The 20,974-nt window shown below is 40.1% G+C and overlaps 2 protein-coding genes across 11 annotated transcripts in view; one reads left to right on the forward strand and one right to left on the reverse strand.

The window, feature by feature from the left end:
- Window positions 1–19,742, forward strand: part of LOC143038522 (uncharacterized) — a 38,521-nt gene extending 18,779 nt beyond the window's left edge. The window contains exon 2 of the mRNA XM_076207820.1: window positions 17,712–19,742. Coding sequence (XP_076063935.1) covers window positions 19,073–19,561 — 489 coding nt within the window. The 5' untranslated portion in view covers window positions 17,712–19,072 and the 3' untranslated portion in view covers window positions 19,562–19,742. The remainder of the gene's footprint in view (window positions 1–17,711) is intronic.
- LOC143038521 (uncharacterized) overlaps window positions 599–20,974 on the reverse strand; it is a 169,959-nt gene continuing 149,583 nt past the window's right edge. For 9 of the 10 annotated variants that reach the window (XM_076207812.1, XM_076207815.1, XM_076207816.1 and 6 more), the window contains exons 3-9: window positions 15,488–15,595; window positions 7,120–7,283; window positions 6,051–6,217; window positions 5,784–5,954; window positions 3,411–3,548; window positions 2,209–2,280; window positions 599–2,117 (exon numbers count right to left, since the gene is read on the reverse strand). In XM_076207812.1, the coding sequence (XP_076063927.1) occupies window positions 2,056–2,117; window positions 2,209–2,280; window positions 3,411–3,548; window positions 5,784–5,954; window positions 6,051–6,217; window positions 7,120–7,283; window positions 15,488–15,595 (882 nt within the window). In that variant the 3' untranslated portion in view covers window positions 599–2,055. The remainder of the gene's footprint in view (window positions 2,118–2,208; window positions 2,281–3,410; window positions 3,549–5,783; window positions 5,955–6,050; window positions 6,218–7,119; window positions 7,284–15,487; window positions 15,596–20,974) is intronic. The other variant, XM_076207814.1, reaches the window with a different exon arrangement.

A 20,974-nucleotide genomic window follows, 5' to 3' on the forward strand; every position in this document is an offset into this window, starting at 1 on the left:
CCCTTATAAGGGGGGAAAGGATGTATTTTGAATGTAACACTCGACTCAAAACTTTTTCTTGCTTGTTTTTACATTTGCTACTTTTACACATAATAAGCAGTACAACCTTTTACATTTGCAATATACTGTGAAATGCTCTTCAAAATCTAAGCACTATCACTACCAAACGGCACTCAAAATTGGAAATTTTTATATTTGTGAATATTTATAGATTTGTCGCATACATAAAGATTCCCTATGTTATGTCATTTTAGTAAATCAGGATGTGCTGGCAGCAGGTCCAGTGTGTTGTGTTGACAGGTGTGGGCAGTTGCAAAATATAGACACTTGTCCACATGATTTGAATTCGGAGCATTTAGGGCAATCTCATTCCACGTTTCCCTGTCAGACATTTGAACTTTCCTGTCCTCAGTCATTCTTTGAAGTACTTGTTCATCTACTTGCAAGTTTAGCTTTAATTCATTCACCCAATCCTTTTTTCTACATCTTTATATTATTTAAAATACCATGATGCTATTGTTATTCACACTTGTATTGTGCCACACTCTGTCCACCTAATTATTAATTGAAAGTAGTGTAAGGAAAATGAAAATATTGCTTAGTTTTAGAAACAATACTTTTAATATAGAAAAGCTCTTGCACAGCATAAAATACAGATCATGTTACCTACAGTGTGCAAAGAAATGGAAGTGTACACATCTTGCACATGACCTGCTGCTTGCAACTAATCTGCTTAGATCCCATAGTCTTTGATGCAACAAAACCTGTTTAACTTGATTCTACTTGCAATCTGTAACACTAAACTCTAGACATGGGATCAAAGAGCTAGCCTAGTCACAATTTGTATAAAAATTTGTAGTTCCAGGACTTGTAACATAGAAGTACATAGTGAATTTAAACTACATTTGACAATGTTACTACCATACAGGGTTTTTACACTGTATAAGTCCACACATATCCATACCTTACAAACATTACATTAAATGGCTACATTGCTGCTTTAGTTTTTTGCTTCATAAGATTTTATATTATACAGATTCCAGGGGATGACCCACCCACTTCCTGATCTAATCAATACTTTAAATGCCTTAATAGATCTCTGGATCTGTCTAAAGGATCTGTGGTAATACTTGATGTAGAGCCAATGTTGACATCTTACCATTATGCTTTACAATCCTATATCTGAGATCCGGGGTTGGTTGCTCTACGTAAAAGGCACCCAGACATTTAATATTTCTTTCCTTTTTTATTTTATTTTTTTATTTATTTATTTATTATTTTTTCCCCCTATATCAAGACTGGACAGCCATAGGAGCAGGTACATTTGCTGGATTTAAAACTGCAAAATAATATGCAAAAACTGTTCGAAAAATTCATTTTTTTTTCTTTACAAGTTACCTACATTTCTGTCAGTAGTACCCTATGAACTCTTTCTACAACTTTTGTCACTTACTGTTAAAGTGCTGGAAAGGATTAAGAACTTACAATTAACACTTGCATTATCTACTACAAATAATACATCAGTCATAATATGTCATGAAAACAAACCACTTTTACAATGCATTCATACACTCCTTTCAATCTTCTGTAATATCATACAGCACACTTTTGGGTACATACTTAAATATGTTTGATACACATACAGAATGTTCTCTATGTAAACTGTTGGACATAGAAGTTGAAACATGGTTGGTTGGATATGTCCAGTGCCACAGCACAAGCCGCACATGCAGATGGAACAACTTTGTACCTAACTTTTTTTTCCCCATATGTTGCTGTCAGACCTGTTTGTCCAACTGTGCAAATACTATTTAAAGGTTAGTTTCTTTCACACTGAAGGATTGTGGGAGGGAAAGGGAGGGGGAGGGGGGAATCCATACTACATAAAAAGAGTACCATGCTTTAGAACCTCACAGCATTACCACTCCAGTTATTGAGCAGGTTAGTGTAACTCTCGAAGTCACTTTTGACCACTCACGTCATGTTCAAGAAAAGAGTGGGGATGAAGGGATTCACTACGGTAGCTAAGGGTCTCCATACTTTTTTCAGTCCATGTTACTTGCGACCTCGCCTAGGCGTCTTTGTGTTCGTTGCAGGTGTTCTTACACTTCTGGGTGCTATAAGAAGAAGTTCACATTAACAAAGTTGCAGGAACACCTCTTCCCTTCTCATTTTAACTATACAAAGTTCAAGATTTGGCTAACTTACTCTTTGCTTTTGGAGGTGGGGCAATCTTCCTGGAGGGTGTACGAGCAGCTTTCTTTGGGCTCTTGTCCTCTTCTGCAACAACAAGAATTACCATAAATTACAATAAAAACAGTCCCTTGAAAGATTAAAATTCATATTGTACAGGAAGAGAGCTCAAAACTCGCATATTGCCCAATCTGTGCTGTGAAACACACAAACACTCCCACATTCTGACATGCATGCACATCACTCGCAAACAAAATCAAATTAACACATTATTATTATTATTTAACCTATTTGTATTATACAGGAAAAGCAACACTAATGGGGTAGTGTCTTGCTCCAAATTCATGTATGGTAAGAACTTGGGCTATATTGCCTCCTGGGTTGTTCCATATATTTATGTATCTGTATGGAATTTTTTCTTGACATCTTTTACACAATGTGGGACCAATGATAGGTACCTGCATGTGATGATTCTGAAAGATGGTGAACAAAGCTGCCCATTTTCAAAACTAGTGAACACTTCAATCAGATATTATGACCATAACCATGTCAATATGATGACACCTATATAGGCGTCATGAGGTGTGAGTGGGTACACAAGGGTGCTGGAGTATTGATTTTCTTTATATATTTATATATATGTTTGATCACATTTTCTGTGTTTATAATTACTCAGAGTAAAAGAGAATGAGTAATACAGCAGTGACTATATATTTTATAATGCAAGTAGTCCTGTATCATACATTTAGCACCTGATGCTGTGTCTCCAGGCTGGACCCAAGATCAGCTACATGTCAAACACTGACTGTATGTGTTGCACATTGTGTAAAAGATATCATGAAAAAAAATATTCCATATAGATACATAAATACTTGTATTAACCCAGGAGCAATTGACTACCCCATTTGTGTTGCTTTTCCTAATCTAGGTAAAAAACAAAAGTTGAGGTGTAGTGTCAGAGTGCATGAGTGTAAATGCATGCGTGCGAGTGTGACTTCGTGCACTGCCACAATCAAAGCCATGCAGAATGGTTGATCAGAAGACCTCTGCCTCCTGATTAAATAACTGTCTAGCATTCTCAATGTACAGAGCATGTCAATGGAAGCACAAGGGGGTTAGACTAATTAAATCACTACAGGAGTAAGGCTGTTCTCAGCATAAAATTGTCTGCACCTTGTATGAATAAAATACATCACTAGACTGAAAAGGTGCATTACCTGGTTCAGAATCAGATTTATCTTCAGATTCTACTCCACTCTCATCAGAGGACTCGTCATCCTCCACTTCCATGTTTAGCTTCGTTTTTCTCTTCCTCTTCTTCAGCTGAGACTCATCAGTGTATAGCGAGAGATCCACTGAAAGGTTGGAGGAAAAAGAATAGTTACATACTTCAAACTTGAAGTTCCTTAGTAAGGTTATTAAACTAAACTTAATAAAGTTCCTCTACAAGAAAGGAGGATCTGTTTGTCATTAGGTAAAAACAAATTAAACATTTATATCCCACGAAGGTCTATTTTCCTGCAAATATCTGTATCATCAGGGATTAGGCTACCTCCCTTGGTATATGTATGTATGTCAGAGATCAAGATAAACATGGTCTAGCAACCTCTCTGTTTATAAAAAGTATAATTATACGGGGACCAAGAGGGATGCCTACAAGTGGTGGCCCTGCAAGATGGACATAAGAGACCATAATATCCCTGCTGTCCATCTTTAAAATTCATCAATCACCTGTACAGACTTAAGGTGTACAGTCTCTGGACCAGATATAAAAAAAAAAAAAAAATCAATGAAACGTCAAGACAAGAGTCTAGGAGGATGACTCCCTAGACCACTAGTAATGGGTAACTCAATTCTTATAAGAAAAGGGAAGATGACTGATGTCTTAGCACTGAATAAAACAAAACCAAAAAGAAAAGGCAAGCTGGAGTATGGAAAGTAGTGTCAGTGAGGATAATGTGGGTGAGCCAAGATTGGGATGCTAGAGATGATTTGTGGATGTACATGGCACTGGAAGCAAGCTGTGAAGGAAGTTCTGGAATAAGATGTGGATACAGGTTTTTGGGGATAAATGTACTTGTTCCACACACCATCGTTGCACACCTTGTGACTCCCTCCTTGAAACATCCCCATTCTTCCTCCACTCCTAGTTCTACTCTATCCTTCACTCCCTCCCACTCTTCTCAGCTTCTTATACTTTTCCTTTTCTTTCTCATTTAAGCAGTTTACTCTAAGCACCTTCCTACTTTGTCATTTTCCTTTTCATCTACCTTCCACCAAAAAAAATAACCAGATATTCCACCACTCACCCCTAAGAACATATACATCCAAAACACTTCCATCCACCACCCTCTCCCATGTGTACTTATGCTTGGCTTTCTTCTTAAACACTGTTCTATCATCAACTCTACACACACCACCACCGACTCTCCACTACAATTTTTCATGGCTCCATACTTCCCAACCACTCCACTCTTGGTTCATCTCCCGAAACCCAAGTGCACTCGTTTAAATCTGTCCAAAATGCCTCCCTTTCCTCTACACTCTTCTCACTACCAGGCCCATATGCACTTACAAGACTCGTATCTCCCCAGTTTCACCTTCATCCACATTAACCTATCTCTTCACTTGCTAATACAGTCACTCCTCCTCTTCACTTCTGACATCCTCCCCACTCGCCTTTTCCCCTTTACAAGGGAGGTTGCCAAAGTCAAAGGCATAATTCCACTCCCACCCATTTCACATACTCCAATCCTTCCTCTTTTCTTAGCTCCTCCTGGATGATGCATCATCCCTGCCCACTGCCCTTTGTCAGAAACAATGCAGCAAGCCACAGCAAGGCCACTTCATTTAATTGGTAACCCCCCCCCCCACTTATGCAGAATGAGAGAAGACAGGGAGAAAAATCCTTCAGACAGCATCAAAATATCATTAACACGCACTCCCTAATGCCCCCATCCCCCTACCCACTCAAATGTATCACAGCATCATCCATACACAACCATTCTCCACTCACCCCTATCTTTGGTCTTCTCCCTTTCTTCAATATATATTATATATATATGATTACTTTTGACGTGATATCTTGTTAGCCTTGTGAAGCTTGGATGTGGTAATACTGAAGAGTAAAAAGACGGATTCCCACATCCTACCAATTCTTTAACATCCCATGTGCAGTAGGACCACACATTTGGCTCATCTCAAATTCCACACCCTTTTCCCACCTTCACCCAGAGAAACCCACACAAATGTAATACAATGGTCCAAAGTTTCTTTTGAGAGAGACCTATGGAAGGGGCTAACAGCTGTTGTAAACCACTGTGGGGGCTACAGGTTTCCAAATGGTGAAACCTGAGGCATCAGTTATTTTGTACAAATAATATTCACAACTGTAGCATTTTGTCAGTGATAATCAGCGCTTTCATTCTTTGGGAAAATACCTTGTTAAATTGACAGAAACAACAAGGGATTTAACAAAGGCAGCAGAAAGGAAGGCCTGCACAAGTTACATTTGATGAGCATATCATTATTATTTTCTTAATGGAAATTGGTCTATCAAATATTCACAACAATGTAAATTAAGAACTTACAGCCATCAGGATGATCTTCATTTACTTTCGCTCTGTCACCTAAAACACCCATTTCATTGTCCATTGCTCTCTGCAAGATACTTTTTATACGTGCGGCTTCTTCTGGGGGAAGAACCAATCTCTTCCTGTTTTCTCGGTCCAATGCTACACTGGTCAAGATGCAATCAAAGTCTGAAATAGAAATTTGTGATTAATAATGCAATGGAAATTAATGAAGGTGAATATACATTTCCCTATTAGTTTCCCAAATAACTTGTAAAAACATACCTGTGTAATCATAATAATCTGGTGTATATACATCACAACATTTATTGTTTGGATCCTCTGGAGACAGCCATCTTATCTTAATTTTGCGAGTGTGTTTGAAGACATTTTGGCAGACCTGGCACAAATAGAAGGTGCCCTCTGAATTTCTTACTGCAATGTGTTCATTCCTGGTGCAAAAAGAATGTTCATTAATACACCACTCCACACAGCTGAAGCTTAACTGATTATGTGGAACAAACACTTGTTTTTACAGTGAATCCCACAAACATAAACCCTCATACACACCTGAATTACACCTAACCCCAGATCATTAGTAACATTGCTCACTTCTCTTTTTGGAGAACTGTTTGAGGCATGAAATTTAATGTAGTATGCTTTTACAACTGAGGATGGCTGTGAGAATAGCCAGATATCACAAGGTCATTTATTAACAGGGCTGGAATTCAGGGTACTTGTGCACCCACGCTAAAATTTCTGATGAAGTATTTTCAGTCACAGGTTCAAGAGGACTATAAAATGCAATAGTTTAAGTAAATAAAACAATCTAATTTTGAAATAGTTTAAGTAAATAAAACAATCTTATTTTTGAAGGCCCGTTTCCCTGATATCAATCTAACATTTACAATTAGCATGCTTTACTGCTGTAACTTGTTTTAACATGACTGCATCATTGAAAGAAGGACCACATGTTCTCATTTCTGAATCAATGACCTTAAAAATTATTTTAAGAATACAATAATAAAGCTATACAGAATTATGCTCAAAAGAAATATGGACCACAGTTTATAGTATCTATTTTCAGTCCCTACAGTTGTATTTAAGAACAGAGCCCTTAATTATCTTTGCCTCCAAATCTGCATTACATTCCAATTTAAATAATGTCAAGCAAATCCTTCCACAAATAACCAATAACTACACCATTTTTGAGATTCATTACATTCCAATTTAAATAATGTCAAGCAAATCCTTCCACAAATAACCAATAACTACACCATTTTTGAGATTCATTTAGACATCTGCTTGCTCTCTAGTTCCCTCTCCCTCACACACACAAACTTTCTCAACATACCTGAAGAAAAGAATAAGCTTTTCTTGTGGAGTTTTGGGTGTGGGGGCATCCTTCTTCACTCTACTGACAGCAGGGGACTGATATGGTGTGGCCATACTCCTTGACCTCTTACTACGGCGTTCCCCAGCATCATCCACAGTGCTTGGGGTGGCTGCCTCGCGTTTCTGAAGAGCAAAATATCACATCTTACAATGGGAGTTTCACTGGAACTGGTTCAGGAGTTGAACAAGTTTACAAAAATAACTTGTTGCTAAATGAAAACCAAAAGCGGTTCTTTTCCGATGTACTTGGGAAGAGAGAAAGAAAAATGTATCCTTTATCCAACCCACCCCTATCCCCAAGACAGGAGTCGAAACCATCTCTCTGTAGCATGAGGCAAATTCTTAATTTTTCTCTCTCTAGTTTCCACCCCCCAGCCTCTTACTACAATACCATTACTGTGGGACATATTATTTCTACCTAAAAGGAGTAAACTATCCTGATTAACCCTTTTTGGAAGTAGGTCATCTTTCAATATTATTCTGGCGGCTGCTGCTGAGCTATTTTATTCAAGACAAACCATTAATCGATATCTTCATAGGGTGGTCTTGTAGGACTTCCCTCAGCAAGGGTCACTCTCCCACCATCTCTCCAAGACACAAGTCAATAGTCCTCATTTATTTGAGATATTGTAAATATTGAAAGTGATGACAACTATGACCTCTACTATAACAACTATTGTTTTGAGTTCCACTGACTGAAAACATACAGCCCTACAGGCTGGCTATGGTCCTCAGACCCTCCAATTTATCTCTGGACAGAGACAACTGTCTGGGTTGTATTAACATAAAATTGTTTTGACATCAATATATGTATTGGAGAGGAGCAGTCACCAATAATAAGATTTACTTGCGTGAAAAGGTGTAGGAATACAAGTTCACACATCTTTGGCATAGTTGACCTTGTTTCTATAGAATCTTTAATATGATGACCAGTTTTATTGAAAATACTTGAAATACTGTCAATACATACTGTGAAAAAGTCCATTAACATCAGCACCTAAACCTGGAAATGGAACTCAAATGGGGCTGGCACTCTTGTATTTCACTGGTGCAAAAGATATTTAAAGATTTATTTTCCCACACAATAGCTCCATCCTAAAAAAGAAAGAGCTATAGGAGGACCCATGGTCTGTTGCCAGTTACATCAAGACGGTTTCTAATTAAAATTTGGTCATGACTTATGGGAGGCCCCCTATACATAAAAATTTATGTACAAAATGAAAGACGTAATAAACACTCATCAATAGTAGAATTTGATGTACAAGTTTTTTTTTTAGTGTTTACAATGAATAGTGTGCGCACACACTGTGTGTGTGTGGGCACAAGTCCAACATGTGATCGAAGACCATGGTGAATTACACACACATATATCCAAACAAATTATGAAGAAAATGCTTGTGGCACAATGTACAACAAGCATGCACATGCACACAGAAAATTATGCATTCACGCATAAAATAAAAATTATAATCTTATGCAAGCCAAGAAAATCATACTCAGCTAATCCATCTCATGCTTACTAAAAAATTACCAAAATCGAAAGATTATACACTTTTTCTTCTTGCTATGTTTTGCAGTTTTTGTTCTCATCTCATTAGCATTCTGATCTCTGCTGTCTTGTATCCAATACAAAATACTGTAGCACATTTGCTCAATTACATGTGAATTTTCAGTGTAACCATCATTTTCTTTTCTGGCTGCTGTCTGGAAATTCTTTACTGTTGGATGTCCTTTTCAATAACCTGGCCAAGAAGGGTTCCTTATACAGTAATCCCTTAACTGTCTAAAATTTTTAGTCTTGCTATCCCCACAAATATGATCATTTCTTTACAAAAATAACTACCCTATGGTGAAAATTCTGCATATGCTGTAAAGACAAACCATGCTATATGGTCATTTGCTATACAATTTTTTTCTTGGATATGATCTTGGGAGTTTCAACAGTTTTCACTTTGTCACCCAAATTTTGCTTAACAATCTTTGTAGTCATTCACAAGCATTAATTTTTTTTTTTTTTTTTTTGGCTTTCCCTATGGTAAACCAAATGAAACTTCGTAACTCTTGACCATCTGGAGAAGTTGTGTTCAAAAATTTACCTCCACTGAGCCAATGTGCTTGCTATACATTTTCCAAGAACACAACTTACTTAAAAAATAATGTTTCCCCAACTGTTACTGGATACACTTCTCTAGTACTGTTGTCCAGGAGGCATATCCAAAATGTCATCCATATTTCAATACGAGGTGGTAAAGAACATATGTCAATGGTGGAAATGTGCAAGGTCTTAATAATTGCTGGTAAAACCTATCACTCAAAGAAACCAACCAATTTCCAAAATTATTGCTTTGAAGAAACTCCTGGCTTAGCCCACAAGCAATTAAATGAGATTTATGGGACAATTAAACCATATGTTCCCTTCTGCTCCCTAGCAAAATGATCAGCCATGGGAAACCTTCCTCCTACTCTTGCTACAATTTTTCTTTGCAGTTGCTGGCCAATGAAAATATTAGAATCTTCACTCACAGGATATACTTTCCTCTGACCAAGAAACTACTGGCTATACTTCACAATATATAACAATCAATATGGACCTAATCAAAGAAACATAAACCCCAAACCAAATATGGTACATAGTACTGTATGTGCAGTGTATTGAATACGTAAAAATTCTGTTACTAGTACACACTTCAAAGAAAAATGGAAGACAATGTTCTAGGCATACCAATAATTTGAAAATAAAACTAATGATATTTTAGAAACAGCTCATTAATAAATGTTAAACACATTATCTTTACCTTGCCAACAGGACTAGGGAAAGTAAGGACTGGGGCATTGGCAGGACTATCTGGTGTGATCACTTTAAAGTTGCGAGTGCCAGGTCGCACATTCTGATGGTTTGCCTTCAGCAATGATTATTTTTTCCCCTCTAAGGATAAGATATATTTGTTTTTATCCTTTTATCATTCTATTTGGCAGAGGCTGGAGTAAAGAGATAGCTTCAGATACTTGGGGGTGCATGTGGCGGGAGAGGGAATGGAGGTGGAGGTAAATTGTATGTTGACAGAAGAAAGTGTGTGCCTTGGGGGATTAAAAAATGTAACAAGAAATAGACATTTGGGAATGGATGCTAAGAGGAGATTGAATGAACGGGTGATTGTGCCGACAGCACTGTATGGGGCAGACATGGAACATAAAAGAGGGAGAGTTTAACTGTGTTTGAGATGAAATGTCTGAGAAGTATAATGGAGGTTACTAGGCTAGATAGAGTGAGAAGTGAGGAAGGGAGCAGGGGTGGAGGGGGACGTGGAGATGGGGTTGATGAAAGGGTACTGAGATGGTTTGGACACATGCAGGGGGTGAGGGACAAGTGGGAGAGGTGTGGAAGGTGGAGATGGATGGAGAGGACATGGGGGAAGGGGCAATAGAGGGTGGGATGGATGGATGAAAGAGGTATGGGGGGCATTGAGAAGGGGGTCTGTTGAGGAAGGGATAGAGTGTGCAGAGGATGGGGTTGGGTGGAGGTTGGCTGTATGTGGATGATACTATGATGCATAGAAGGGAATGGGTGGGTGGTTAGGGAGTGATTGTGTGTGAATCATATTTTGACACAGCCCCAAGGGATTTCTCCGTCTTCAATGATGGGACTGGGTTGGGGGGGGTCCAAGATTAAATGGGGGTGACCTTGCAAAGGATGTGTTGCTTCTGACCCAGGGCAATGGGTGGGATACATGGGTGGCCCATTATACAGGAGAAGCCAAGATGAGAAGGAGTAGTGATGGATAGGAATGGAATGTGTGAGTGGAATTATGCCTTTTGACTTTGACTACCTCCCTTACAAAGGGGAAAAAACCCTTGGTATACATATGTATGATTCTATTTGGCAACAACCCCTTATATGGGCAAAGGTCCATTTTCTTTAAGTATATATGTATAGGATGGTTTGGACACATGGAAAGAATGAGTGAAGAAAGACTAGTAAAGGAGGTATGGAAGGCAGATGTGGAGGAAGTGAACATGAGGGGACATCCTAGGATGAGGTGGATGGATGGGGTGAAGGGGGCTTTGGGGAAGAAGGGAATGTCTGTTGAGGAAGGTAGGTCGGGAGAGGACAGAAGACGGGTGAATGGAGAATAGTTGTATATGGATGATTTTGTGATGCATGTGGTGGAATGGGCGGTGAGGTAGTATGTGTGAGCAAAATTTGACGTAGCCCGAAGGGATTTCTCCCCGTCTTCTCCTTTTATGCATGGGGAGACGGAGAGGGGGGGGGGGTCGCCGATTTAATGAAGCGGCCTTGCTGTGGATGTGCTGTGTCTTGCGACACTGCTTCTGACCCAGGGCAGTGGACAAGGTGCAGGGATGACCCGTCATCCAGGAGTTGCTAAGATAAGAGGGAGGGTAGAGGGGTGTGGAGTGTATTCAGGGATGGAATGGGTGGGAATGATTTTATGCCTTTTCCTTTTTGGCTATCCTTTGTAAGGGGGAAAAAGCCTTGGTATATATATGTATGTATATTTGTATAGAGCCAATATTGTAAAATATAAAACAATTTAAAATGTATTCTGAGTAAGTAAATAAATAAATAAATAATTATTCTGTAAATTACAAATACAATCTGTGGTCCTCTTCAGTAGTTGCAGCCCCCAGAATGTGGTTGTATAACACATAATTCAGTTTTTCATTCTCTGACAGATGGGCAGAGTATTTTAGGGAGGTGCTAAATGTGAAGGATATAGAGGGGAAGATAGTTGTAGTGGAAAGTACTAAGAAAATGACAGTGATGAACAAGGAAAATGGAGAAGTAAGGAAAGATGAGGTGAAACCAGTTATTAAAATGATGAGAGCAGGTAAGGCATCTGGGTTGGATGGGTGTCATGAGGAGTGTCTAAAAAGGGGGGTACAGTGATGGACTGGCTGGTGAGGTTGTTTAATGTTTGTCTAAAAGAGGGCAAAGTGCTGGAGGACTGCCTGTATAGTTCCACTTTACAAGGGAAATGGGAACAAGTGTGAGTGTAGTAGTTTCAAAGAGATCAGTTTGTTGAGTGTAGTTGGGAAGACTTATGGGAGGGTTTTGATTGAAAGGATTAGGAGAAGAACAGAGGGAGTAATTGGTGAGGAACAGTGTGGGTTGACAACAGGTAGGGGTTGCATGGATCAGATTTTTGTGGTAAGGCAGATATGTGAGAAAGCTTTAGGAAATTGTATGGATATTCTTTGGGGCCTTTTTGTATTTGGAGAAGGCTTATGACAGGGTAAACAGGAAGGCGCTGAGGTAGGTATTACAGATATATGGGATAGGAGGAAAGCTGTTAGCAGTCAAAAAGTTCTTAAGAGAATAATAGAACCTGTGTTAGAATTAGAAATGGAGAGTGTGAGTGGTTTGAGTTAAAGGTGGGACTGCCAGGGATGCGTTATGTTGCCCTGACTGTTCAATTTAAAAATGGATGGGGTGGCATGAGAGGTAAAAGTAAGGGTAATGCACGAGGGATTGGAAACGGTCAAGGAAAATGGAAAAAAAAAAGGGAGATAAACCAGTTGTTCGCTGATGACTGTGCTTGTGGCAGGATCTGAGGAGGAATGAGGAAGTAAAAGACAGAGTTTGGGAAGGTGTGCTAAAGATGTTGAAGATAAATGTGAGTAAAAGATGAGATGTACAAGGGTAGAATGTGGCAGTAAATTGGTAGTGAGTATTAAGGGAGACTGGAAGTGGATAGTTTTTGATATTTGGGTGTGAATAGAGCAGGAAAGGGAGGAGTAGTAGAGGTAGAATATAGATTGAGAGAAGAAAGTAAATACCTAGGGAGATCACACAGTAACAAGAAATAGGCTAAGAGGAGACTGTATGAAGGAGTGATTGTGCCGACAGCATTATATGAGGCAGAAACATGGAACATGGGAGAGGAATTTGAATTTGTTAGAGATGAAATACCTGAAGTATGGTAGGGGTTACTATGCTGGATAGAGTGAGGAACAAGGTGGTTAGGAGTACAGGGGTGGAAAGGAAGTTGGGAGATAGGGTTGATGAAAGAGTATTGGGATGGTTTGGACACATGGAAAGAATGAAGAAAGATTAGTAAATGAGGTGTGGAAGGCAGAGGTGGAAGGAGTGAACATGAAGGGACGGCCAAGGACAAGATGTATGGATGGGGTAAATGGGGCATTGGGAAAATGGGGAACGTCTGTTGAGGATGGGAGAGGACAGAAGACAGCAGTGAGTGGAGAATAGTTGTGTATGGATGATGTTAAAGATGCATGGGAGTGTTTTGAATTATATTTTTTATGCAGTCCAAAAGGGATTTCTCCCCATCTTCTCTTTTTCTGCATGAGGGGTCAGAGAGGAGGTCAGTGATTAAATAAGTAGCCTTGCTGTGGATGTGCTGTGTCTTGCTACGTTGACTCTGACCCAGGGCAGTGGATGAGATGCAGGGATGACCCATCATCCAGGAGGAGCCAAGATGAGAAGGAAGTGAATGGGAGTGGAGTATGTGGGGGTGGAATGGGTTGGAGTGGATTTTATCCCTTTGTTTTTAGGCTACCTCCCTTGTAAGGAAGAAAAACCATTGGTATATGTATGTATTCTCTGACAGTGGGTTTTTAGTTATTTATGTATGTCCAGGAGGAGCCAAGATGAGAAGGAAGTGAATGGGAGTGGAGTATGTGGGGGTGGAATGGGTGGGAGTGGATTTTATCCCTTTGTTTTTAGGCTACCTCCCTTGTAAGGAAGAAAAACCATTGGTATATGTATGTATTCTCTGACAGTGGGTTTTTAGTTATTTATGTATGTCCAGGAGGAGCCAAGATGAGAAGGAAGTGAATGGGAGTGGAGTATGTGGGGGTGGAATGGGTGGGAGTGGATTTTATCCCTTTGTTTTTAGGCTACCTCCCTTGTAAGGAAGAAAAACCATTGGTATATGTATGTATTCTCTGACAGTGGGTTTTTAGTTATTTATGTATGTTCATGTACTACTTTTTACTTTGTTTTGGAGCCACTATGCAACAAGATTACTTCTAGGTCATATGTGCTGCAGTTTGAATGGTACATAAACAATCAGTCACATATGCCCAGAGTTCATCTTCAGCTAGTCTTATCCCTTAGAGTGAAAAGTACTAGTCTTTCATCTTTTTTAGCTTACCTGTACTAATACTTGCTGGTGCCAGACAATTCTACTAATCATACTCATTAATTATAGCTATACACCTCGGATTTCTTATAAATTTCTGATGCTATAGGTTAAATTCCACTACTGACAAAATCTCGATACTTCAAATGCTATTCCCAATTTGTATAAACGAGCTCTAGTTGCAACCAGATTATTTTCGTGCCAGGAATACTGGCCTGTGCAACGAAAAAGTTCATCAAGGTTCCTCTTCAGGCTAGAAGCATGTCTTTCACCAGAATAAAATTATCTAGCATTTGCCAAAACTAAAATGTCACATGCTGACAGGTTTAAGCACATATGAAGACTCCAGAAACATCTACCCAATTGTATCAAGGACAAATATGAAAAATTCAATGTAATGATCAAGCAAAGAGCATAACTCACTACATCAAAATGCTGAACTTAACCATATTATTAGCCACATGGTTACATAAAGAGCATGAGAGAATGAGAGGGATTTTGCATTATACAAACAAAATAGCATAGTTTGTAATTTTCCTTAACCTCTTCCATATTGAGTGGTAATTTTCCTTTTATACTGGCCGCTGCCAGGTTCTTTTCATAATTCATGTGGTACCTTTAGGTATTGAAGAGGTAAATAAATTTGTCATTTAACCCCTTCCTTACCAGGTGGTACACATCCTTTTAGTCTGCCTGCCATCAGGCCAATTTGATAACGTCCATGGCATCCTTTTGGTAGGGGTTAAGGAAGGTTGTATTTTTCTTTGAAAATACATCTGTGTACTCCATGAAAAATTAACTTGGCATACACTATATAGCTGAATCAAAACATCAACAGGGAAAAGAATGTGAAAAAAAAAAAATCTATATGGAGAAGTATGTCCCAAAGAAAGCATACATCATACATGTGCACGCACACACATGTACATATATATACATACACTCGCACATACACACACTGATATCAATAGTCCAAAATCTGAAATATTACTCTGTCAGGAGCAGTATTTCATAATTTCAATACTTGTGCCACAACTGCTACTCTCCACCTCAGCACATAGATGCATTCAATTCAATGATGAATTTGATACTAATGCACCCCCAACAACACCACAGTACAAGGATGAACCCGCCTTTTCAGGGCTTTGACAACGAGATGTACGATCTCCATGCAGGTAGAGAAATATTGGATGTTGGAAGATGTACCTGTGGCTGGAAATTGATGCTAGAGGCTCCAGCCATGGTGTTTACATACCACAGTGGGAGGGTTGCCGATGTGGAGTCGCGTTTGAACTCCACCCGAGCCACCAATGTCTGATAATGAGGAAGACAGGTCAGAAATCCAACATCAAGTATAAATCAAGGTGCAATTAATAACCCTATGAGAGACACTGACATCTTACACATGGTGTCGTATTGTTCGCGTAAAGACATGTAAAATCATCATGGTGGAGCTCTAAGAAGAACAGAAAAAGCACAAAACTTCTTCAAAATACAACCCTAAAATAGATTACTGCCACTGTGAAACATGCAAATCCAACTTAGTAATTTCATGTAAATATACCAAATGGCCTTTCCCCCATTTATTTGGGGGTGGAAGAGTTTAAGCATACACCCATTCTATGCCCATTTGTTGTCCCTCCCACTATAATTTTCCTAAATTTATGTACTACATATGCCAACAGGATCATTCTTCCTTATAAGGAGAGTGGCCAAATTAAAATATACACCTAGCCTTCACACATCCCCATACAAAAATCCATTTCTTGTCCCATTTATCTTGGCTCTTTGCAGATGAAGGGTCATCCTTGTCCCTCATCCCCTTTCTGGGTCAGAGGCAATGCTGCAAGACATAGCAAAGACACAAAAACACACACACACACACATTTGTGTGTGTGTGTTTATGTATATGTATATATATATATATATATATATATATATATATAGTTAAGTGTAGTCCTCACTTCATCACTCCCATCCTCACCTCTTCTCTGCCCACATTTGACCTTGAAGGCCTCCCAAGGGAATCACTCGTGGGGCCCCACGATGACCAATCAGTGTTAGGGTCTACCCCATGACCATCACAAAACCTCTCTGAAGGAACAGGTGTGATATCCTCCTCATACCCTCCATCTACACAAGTCAATGGCCTGAGAACATTTTGAGTCTGACTTCCCTTGCCCCACAGCAATTAGGAGCACGAGTCATGACCTGCCTGTGTATATACACCCACTATCCGAGTTACGACCTGTGCGACTTACGTCCACCCGTACTTATGACCACATTCACCAGATGCCTACATGCACATATGAGTTTACTGGTTTACTGTACATGGTGTCCAACATCCTGTAAGACAGTTACGGCAGCACAGCACAGCATCTCACCAAGGTTGCGCTGTCTGCCATAATTATGGTATTTCTACCATAATTTAGTGTGTGTCTACCATCTACCATATGTCTACCATATACCATAATTTTACTAGAATTTATATTATACCGTATTTTGATTACCAGTTCTCACCGATAATGAGGGCAGGTGGGAATGGTCAGAAAGGGCAGTTTTGCCAGATCGGTGATACACGCTTCCCCGAAAGCCAAGACAGAGAGTCGGTTTACAGTAGTCCTGCATTCCTACTTTTCATTCTGGTTCGAGTTCTCTATTGGTCAAAAGTCAAAAGCTGTAGTGTACGAACATGGATACATATAGCTTTAACCCAAGTCTATGATATTCCTGGAGTTCTGAAGTATAATATCTTATATTCAACAAGACAATATATCTCACTGTACTATTCCATGCATAAAATATTTATATGATGAAATAACGTTATGCTATGATTATCCTTCTTTTCTTACGAAGAGAGACCGAACGTTTTCGCATGGGAGGCGTTGATTGAGCCCAGTGCATAGAAGCGAATCTTGTACAGACGCTCCTCAACTTACGTTTTAGTTTGTTCCAAACGGCTGAACGTAAGTTGAAAATGAACGTAAGTTGTTACTGTACCATACATCCGTAAATTCTATTACCGTATCTTATAAAACACCCCTAAATCATTAATTATACACAACATTGTAAAATGATAACATTAATTTCAAATAAATTAAATTCAAGCGACATAAATTGAGATGGTGGAGGAGGAGGAGGCAAGGCATGTTCAGTCTGTCATTTGTGCCATGTAAACAATGGACGCAGCATCATGCGTAAGTATCTTTTGAACTACGGAGAGCGCGCTTAACTAAAAAATTCACTCAAAATTTTTTTTTTTACAATTTTTTTTTAGTCAGTTCAAACATAAAATCGAAAAAACATAAAACGAATTAATGTAAGTAGAGGAGCGTCTGTACTTGTTTTCATGTACATTTGAGGGAATTATTTTAAATGTTATTAAGCCTTTATTACTTCAACCTCTTTTTATTAATTATGCCTCGACCAGCGGATACCAACGGATCTCCCATGCTGTCTCGCCAGACCTACTGCCTGATCTTTCCCTCGACCGTACGCACGAAGAAAGTGTAGACGACGTGCAACCAAAAAGTGGATTTTAATTTTTTTTTTTTTTACATGCATATTTTCTATTTATTATACTTTGTATCTTTGTGTTAATTTGTATTTTCGGTCTCTAATAAGAATCCTGTGTAATATATTTTCTTTCTTTACCCTATCCTATTAATTCATTATTATTAATCTATTATTTAGTATGACAATCAAAGAGTATTGGATATTTTGCATACACTGAGAATGTTCTACAATGAGGCCACAAACGAAACATTTGAGCTGGATTTACACTGCATCATATGTCCTTGAGTATACACCTCGAATGTATACGGTCCGAGTTACGACCGGTTGGTCGGAACCGATCTAGGTCGTAACTCAGATAGTGAGTGTAAAGGATGGACCAATGCCCAAAGATGCAGATAGCCTTGGAGCAGCATGCGCGTGAGCCCAGCTTGCTGCTCCTTGCTTTCTTACCTCTCCCCCCCCACCACCCTTTGCTCCTTCACAAGCAGATCACCCAAGGATATGACTTGAAACACAGTCGTCACCTCCCTGGCTGTCTCGTTCCTCCTCCTTCCCCCGACATTTCACTGTTAAATAAAACTAATTCTATCCCCACCAGAGTTTGCCTTCAACCAGCCTAACTGGCTGCCCAACCTGGGCCAAGACCAGCCAAACTGGCACCCAATGTGGGGCAGCCTACCATTTGGCTGCCCAACATTTGAGGCCCCAATGCCCAGCTCTGTCACTATTGTTTACTGCTGCTGTTGCTGTCTGCCAGGTCTGCCAACTGCCAATTCGACTCCCCACACTCTTGCTTACCACAAGTATCTGCCATTACTTGTCTGCCACTGTGACTGCCAGTCTGTCTACCAAGTCTGCCGTCTGCCAGCTCGCCTACCATCACTGACTGCCAATTTGGCTCCCCACACTCTTGCCTACCATAGGTATATACCATCACTGTCTGCCACCATGTCTGCCAGATTGCCTGCCACCATGACTGCCAGTTCGCCTACCAGGTCTGCTGTCTGCCAGCTTTCCTGCCAGATCATCTGCCTACATTCTCGCCTACCACAGGTATCTATCAGATCGACTGCCTCCGTGACTACCAGTTCACCTACCAGGTCCACCGTCTGCCATCACTGACTGCCAGTTCTGGCAACTACCTACTCTCTTGCCTACCACAGGTATATTCATGGACTACCACCACTATATAATTTTGCAACTTGAGCTGTGAGTATCCCACCCACATGCTCAACAGAGATCACAAGGTCCTGCACCTAGACTCCTGTAAAGCTAATGAGTAGCAACATTGACTGTCAAGTCCATGATCCCCTGGGTGGTCCAACACCCCAGCCACTAACCACAACCATTTTTCAAGTGTCTATCTTTCCAGAAATATGTAACCACACTCCAATGCCACCATACAACATGATCCCAGGACATGTTCCGGGTATGAGGTCCCCTGAGCAGCCTTCCGAGATGTACCTCTTTGACATCATCCACAACCTACATGACAACTCCAGTCCCATGGGGGTGGCCAAACAACCCAAGGCTTGCTACACTGGCAAACAGACCACTACCTGCTGCTACTCCTGCAACCTGAAAGCCAGCTTCACCCCTACCTTCAAGTTCCGGCTCAGTCATGAGGACAACTCCCTTGATGATGTTGTTGAGGCTCCACACATCACTTCTCACCTCATCAATCCCATCCTCACCTCTTCTCTGCCCACATTTGGCCTCAGAGGCCTCCCAAGTGAATCACTCGCAGGGCCCTATGATGACTAACCAGTACTAGGGTCTGCCACATGACCATCACAAAACCTCTTTGACGGAACATGTGTGATACCCGCTTCATACCCTACATCTACACAAGTCAGCAGCCTAAGAAAATTTTCAGTCCAAATTCCCTTACCTCACACTTTATCTCATGACAATTAGGAGCACGGGTCATGACCTGCCCATGTATATAAAGGATGGACCAATTCCCCAAGATGCAGATACCCTTGGTGTAAAATACGTGAGCCTGGCTTGCTGCTCCTTGCTTTCTTGCACCCCCCCTTTGCTCCCTCGCAACCAGGGGACATGACTTGAAACAGTCATCACCTCCCTTGTCATCTCATCCCCCCCCCCCCAGGCACCCAACATTTCAATGTTAAATTATATATAATGTATGTTCATATATGAACAAATCACAGAAACAAACAATTCACAAATTGTGTAATAAAACCCCTCGGAAAATAAAATGAAAGATGACCTAATGTTTTAGCCTATTCAAGACATTTTCAAAGGTGCATACATATACCAAAGGCTTCCTCCCCCCCTTATAAGAGAGGTAGCCAAAAAACAAAGGTTTAAAAACCAGTCCCACCCATTCCACCCCTATCACACTCCACTCCCCTCCCTCTTATCTTGCATCTTTGAAAATGTCTTAAATAGACAAAAGCATTTGGTCACCATTAATTTTATTTTCAAAGTGGTTTCATAATATATATATATATATATATATATATATATATATATATAATCACTCCACAACTCATTTTTCCTCTTCCCATCCCACTGTACATATTTGTGGCAAAAAGAGACCCTGTTCCTTTTCTGCTTTATGGATACAAGTGGTTTTTTGTGAGCACTGTGGCGTGAGATTTGCAGATCATCATGCAGGTGGCGGCACACTCTTCTCACAGACACATGACCAAGTAATTTAGGGTTCTTTTCCTTCAACTGTTGTGCTATTATATGTGGACTAACATCCACCTGTCTCCTCAGTACCTTCAGAGTGTGAGTAGTCTTCCTGGGCCTCACTGTGGGCTTGTTCTGTAATGGGGATCGGCTCCACCAGCATCACAAATTTTCTTGGCCCACCACTGCACACTACACAGTGGAGACGTGGAAAAATGTGTTGTGTAGTGATGAAGCCATTTTCACTGTTACTGGAAATAGTCTTGGCAAAGTGTAATGGCCTAGCAGTGATCCTTTGGACCCAAAATTCTCACACGGTACTGTAAAACATCCTGAATCACTGATGGTTTGGGGTGCTTTTGGCTCCCATGGCATGGGATCACTAGTGATACTACCAAAAATTGTAACTGAATGTAGACCAATATCTTGAGCTACTTAATGATCAATTGGAATACTGTTTTACTCAGTGCAAAACAGATGTCATGCAGGATGGTGCATCATGTCACACAGCTATTC

The sequence above is a fragment of the Oratosquilla oratoria genome, chromosome 24, assembly GCF_046742065.1.
Source record: "Oratosquilla oratoria isolate Oo_2021 chromosome 24, ASM4674206v1, whole genome shotgun sequence".
Taxonomy (NCBI): domain Eukaryota; kingdom Metazoa; phylum Arthropoda; class Malacostraca; order Stomatopoda; family Squillidae; genus Oratosquilla; species Oratosquilla oratoria.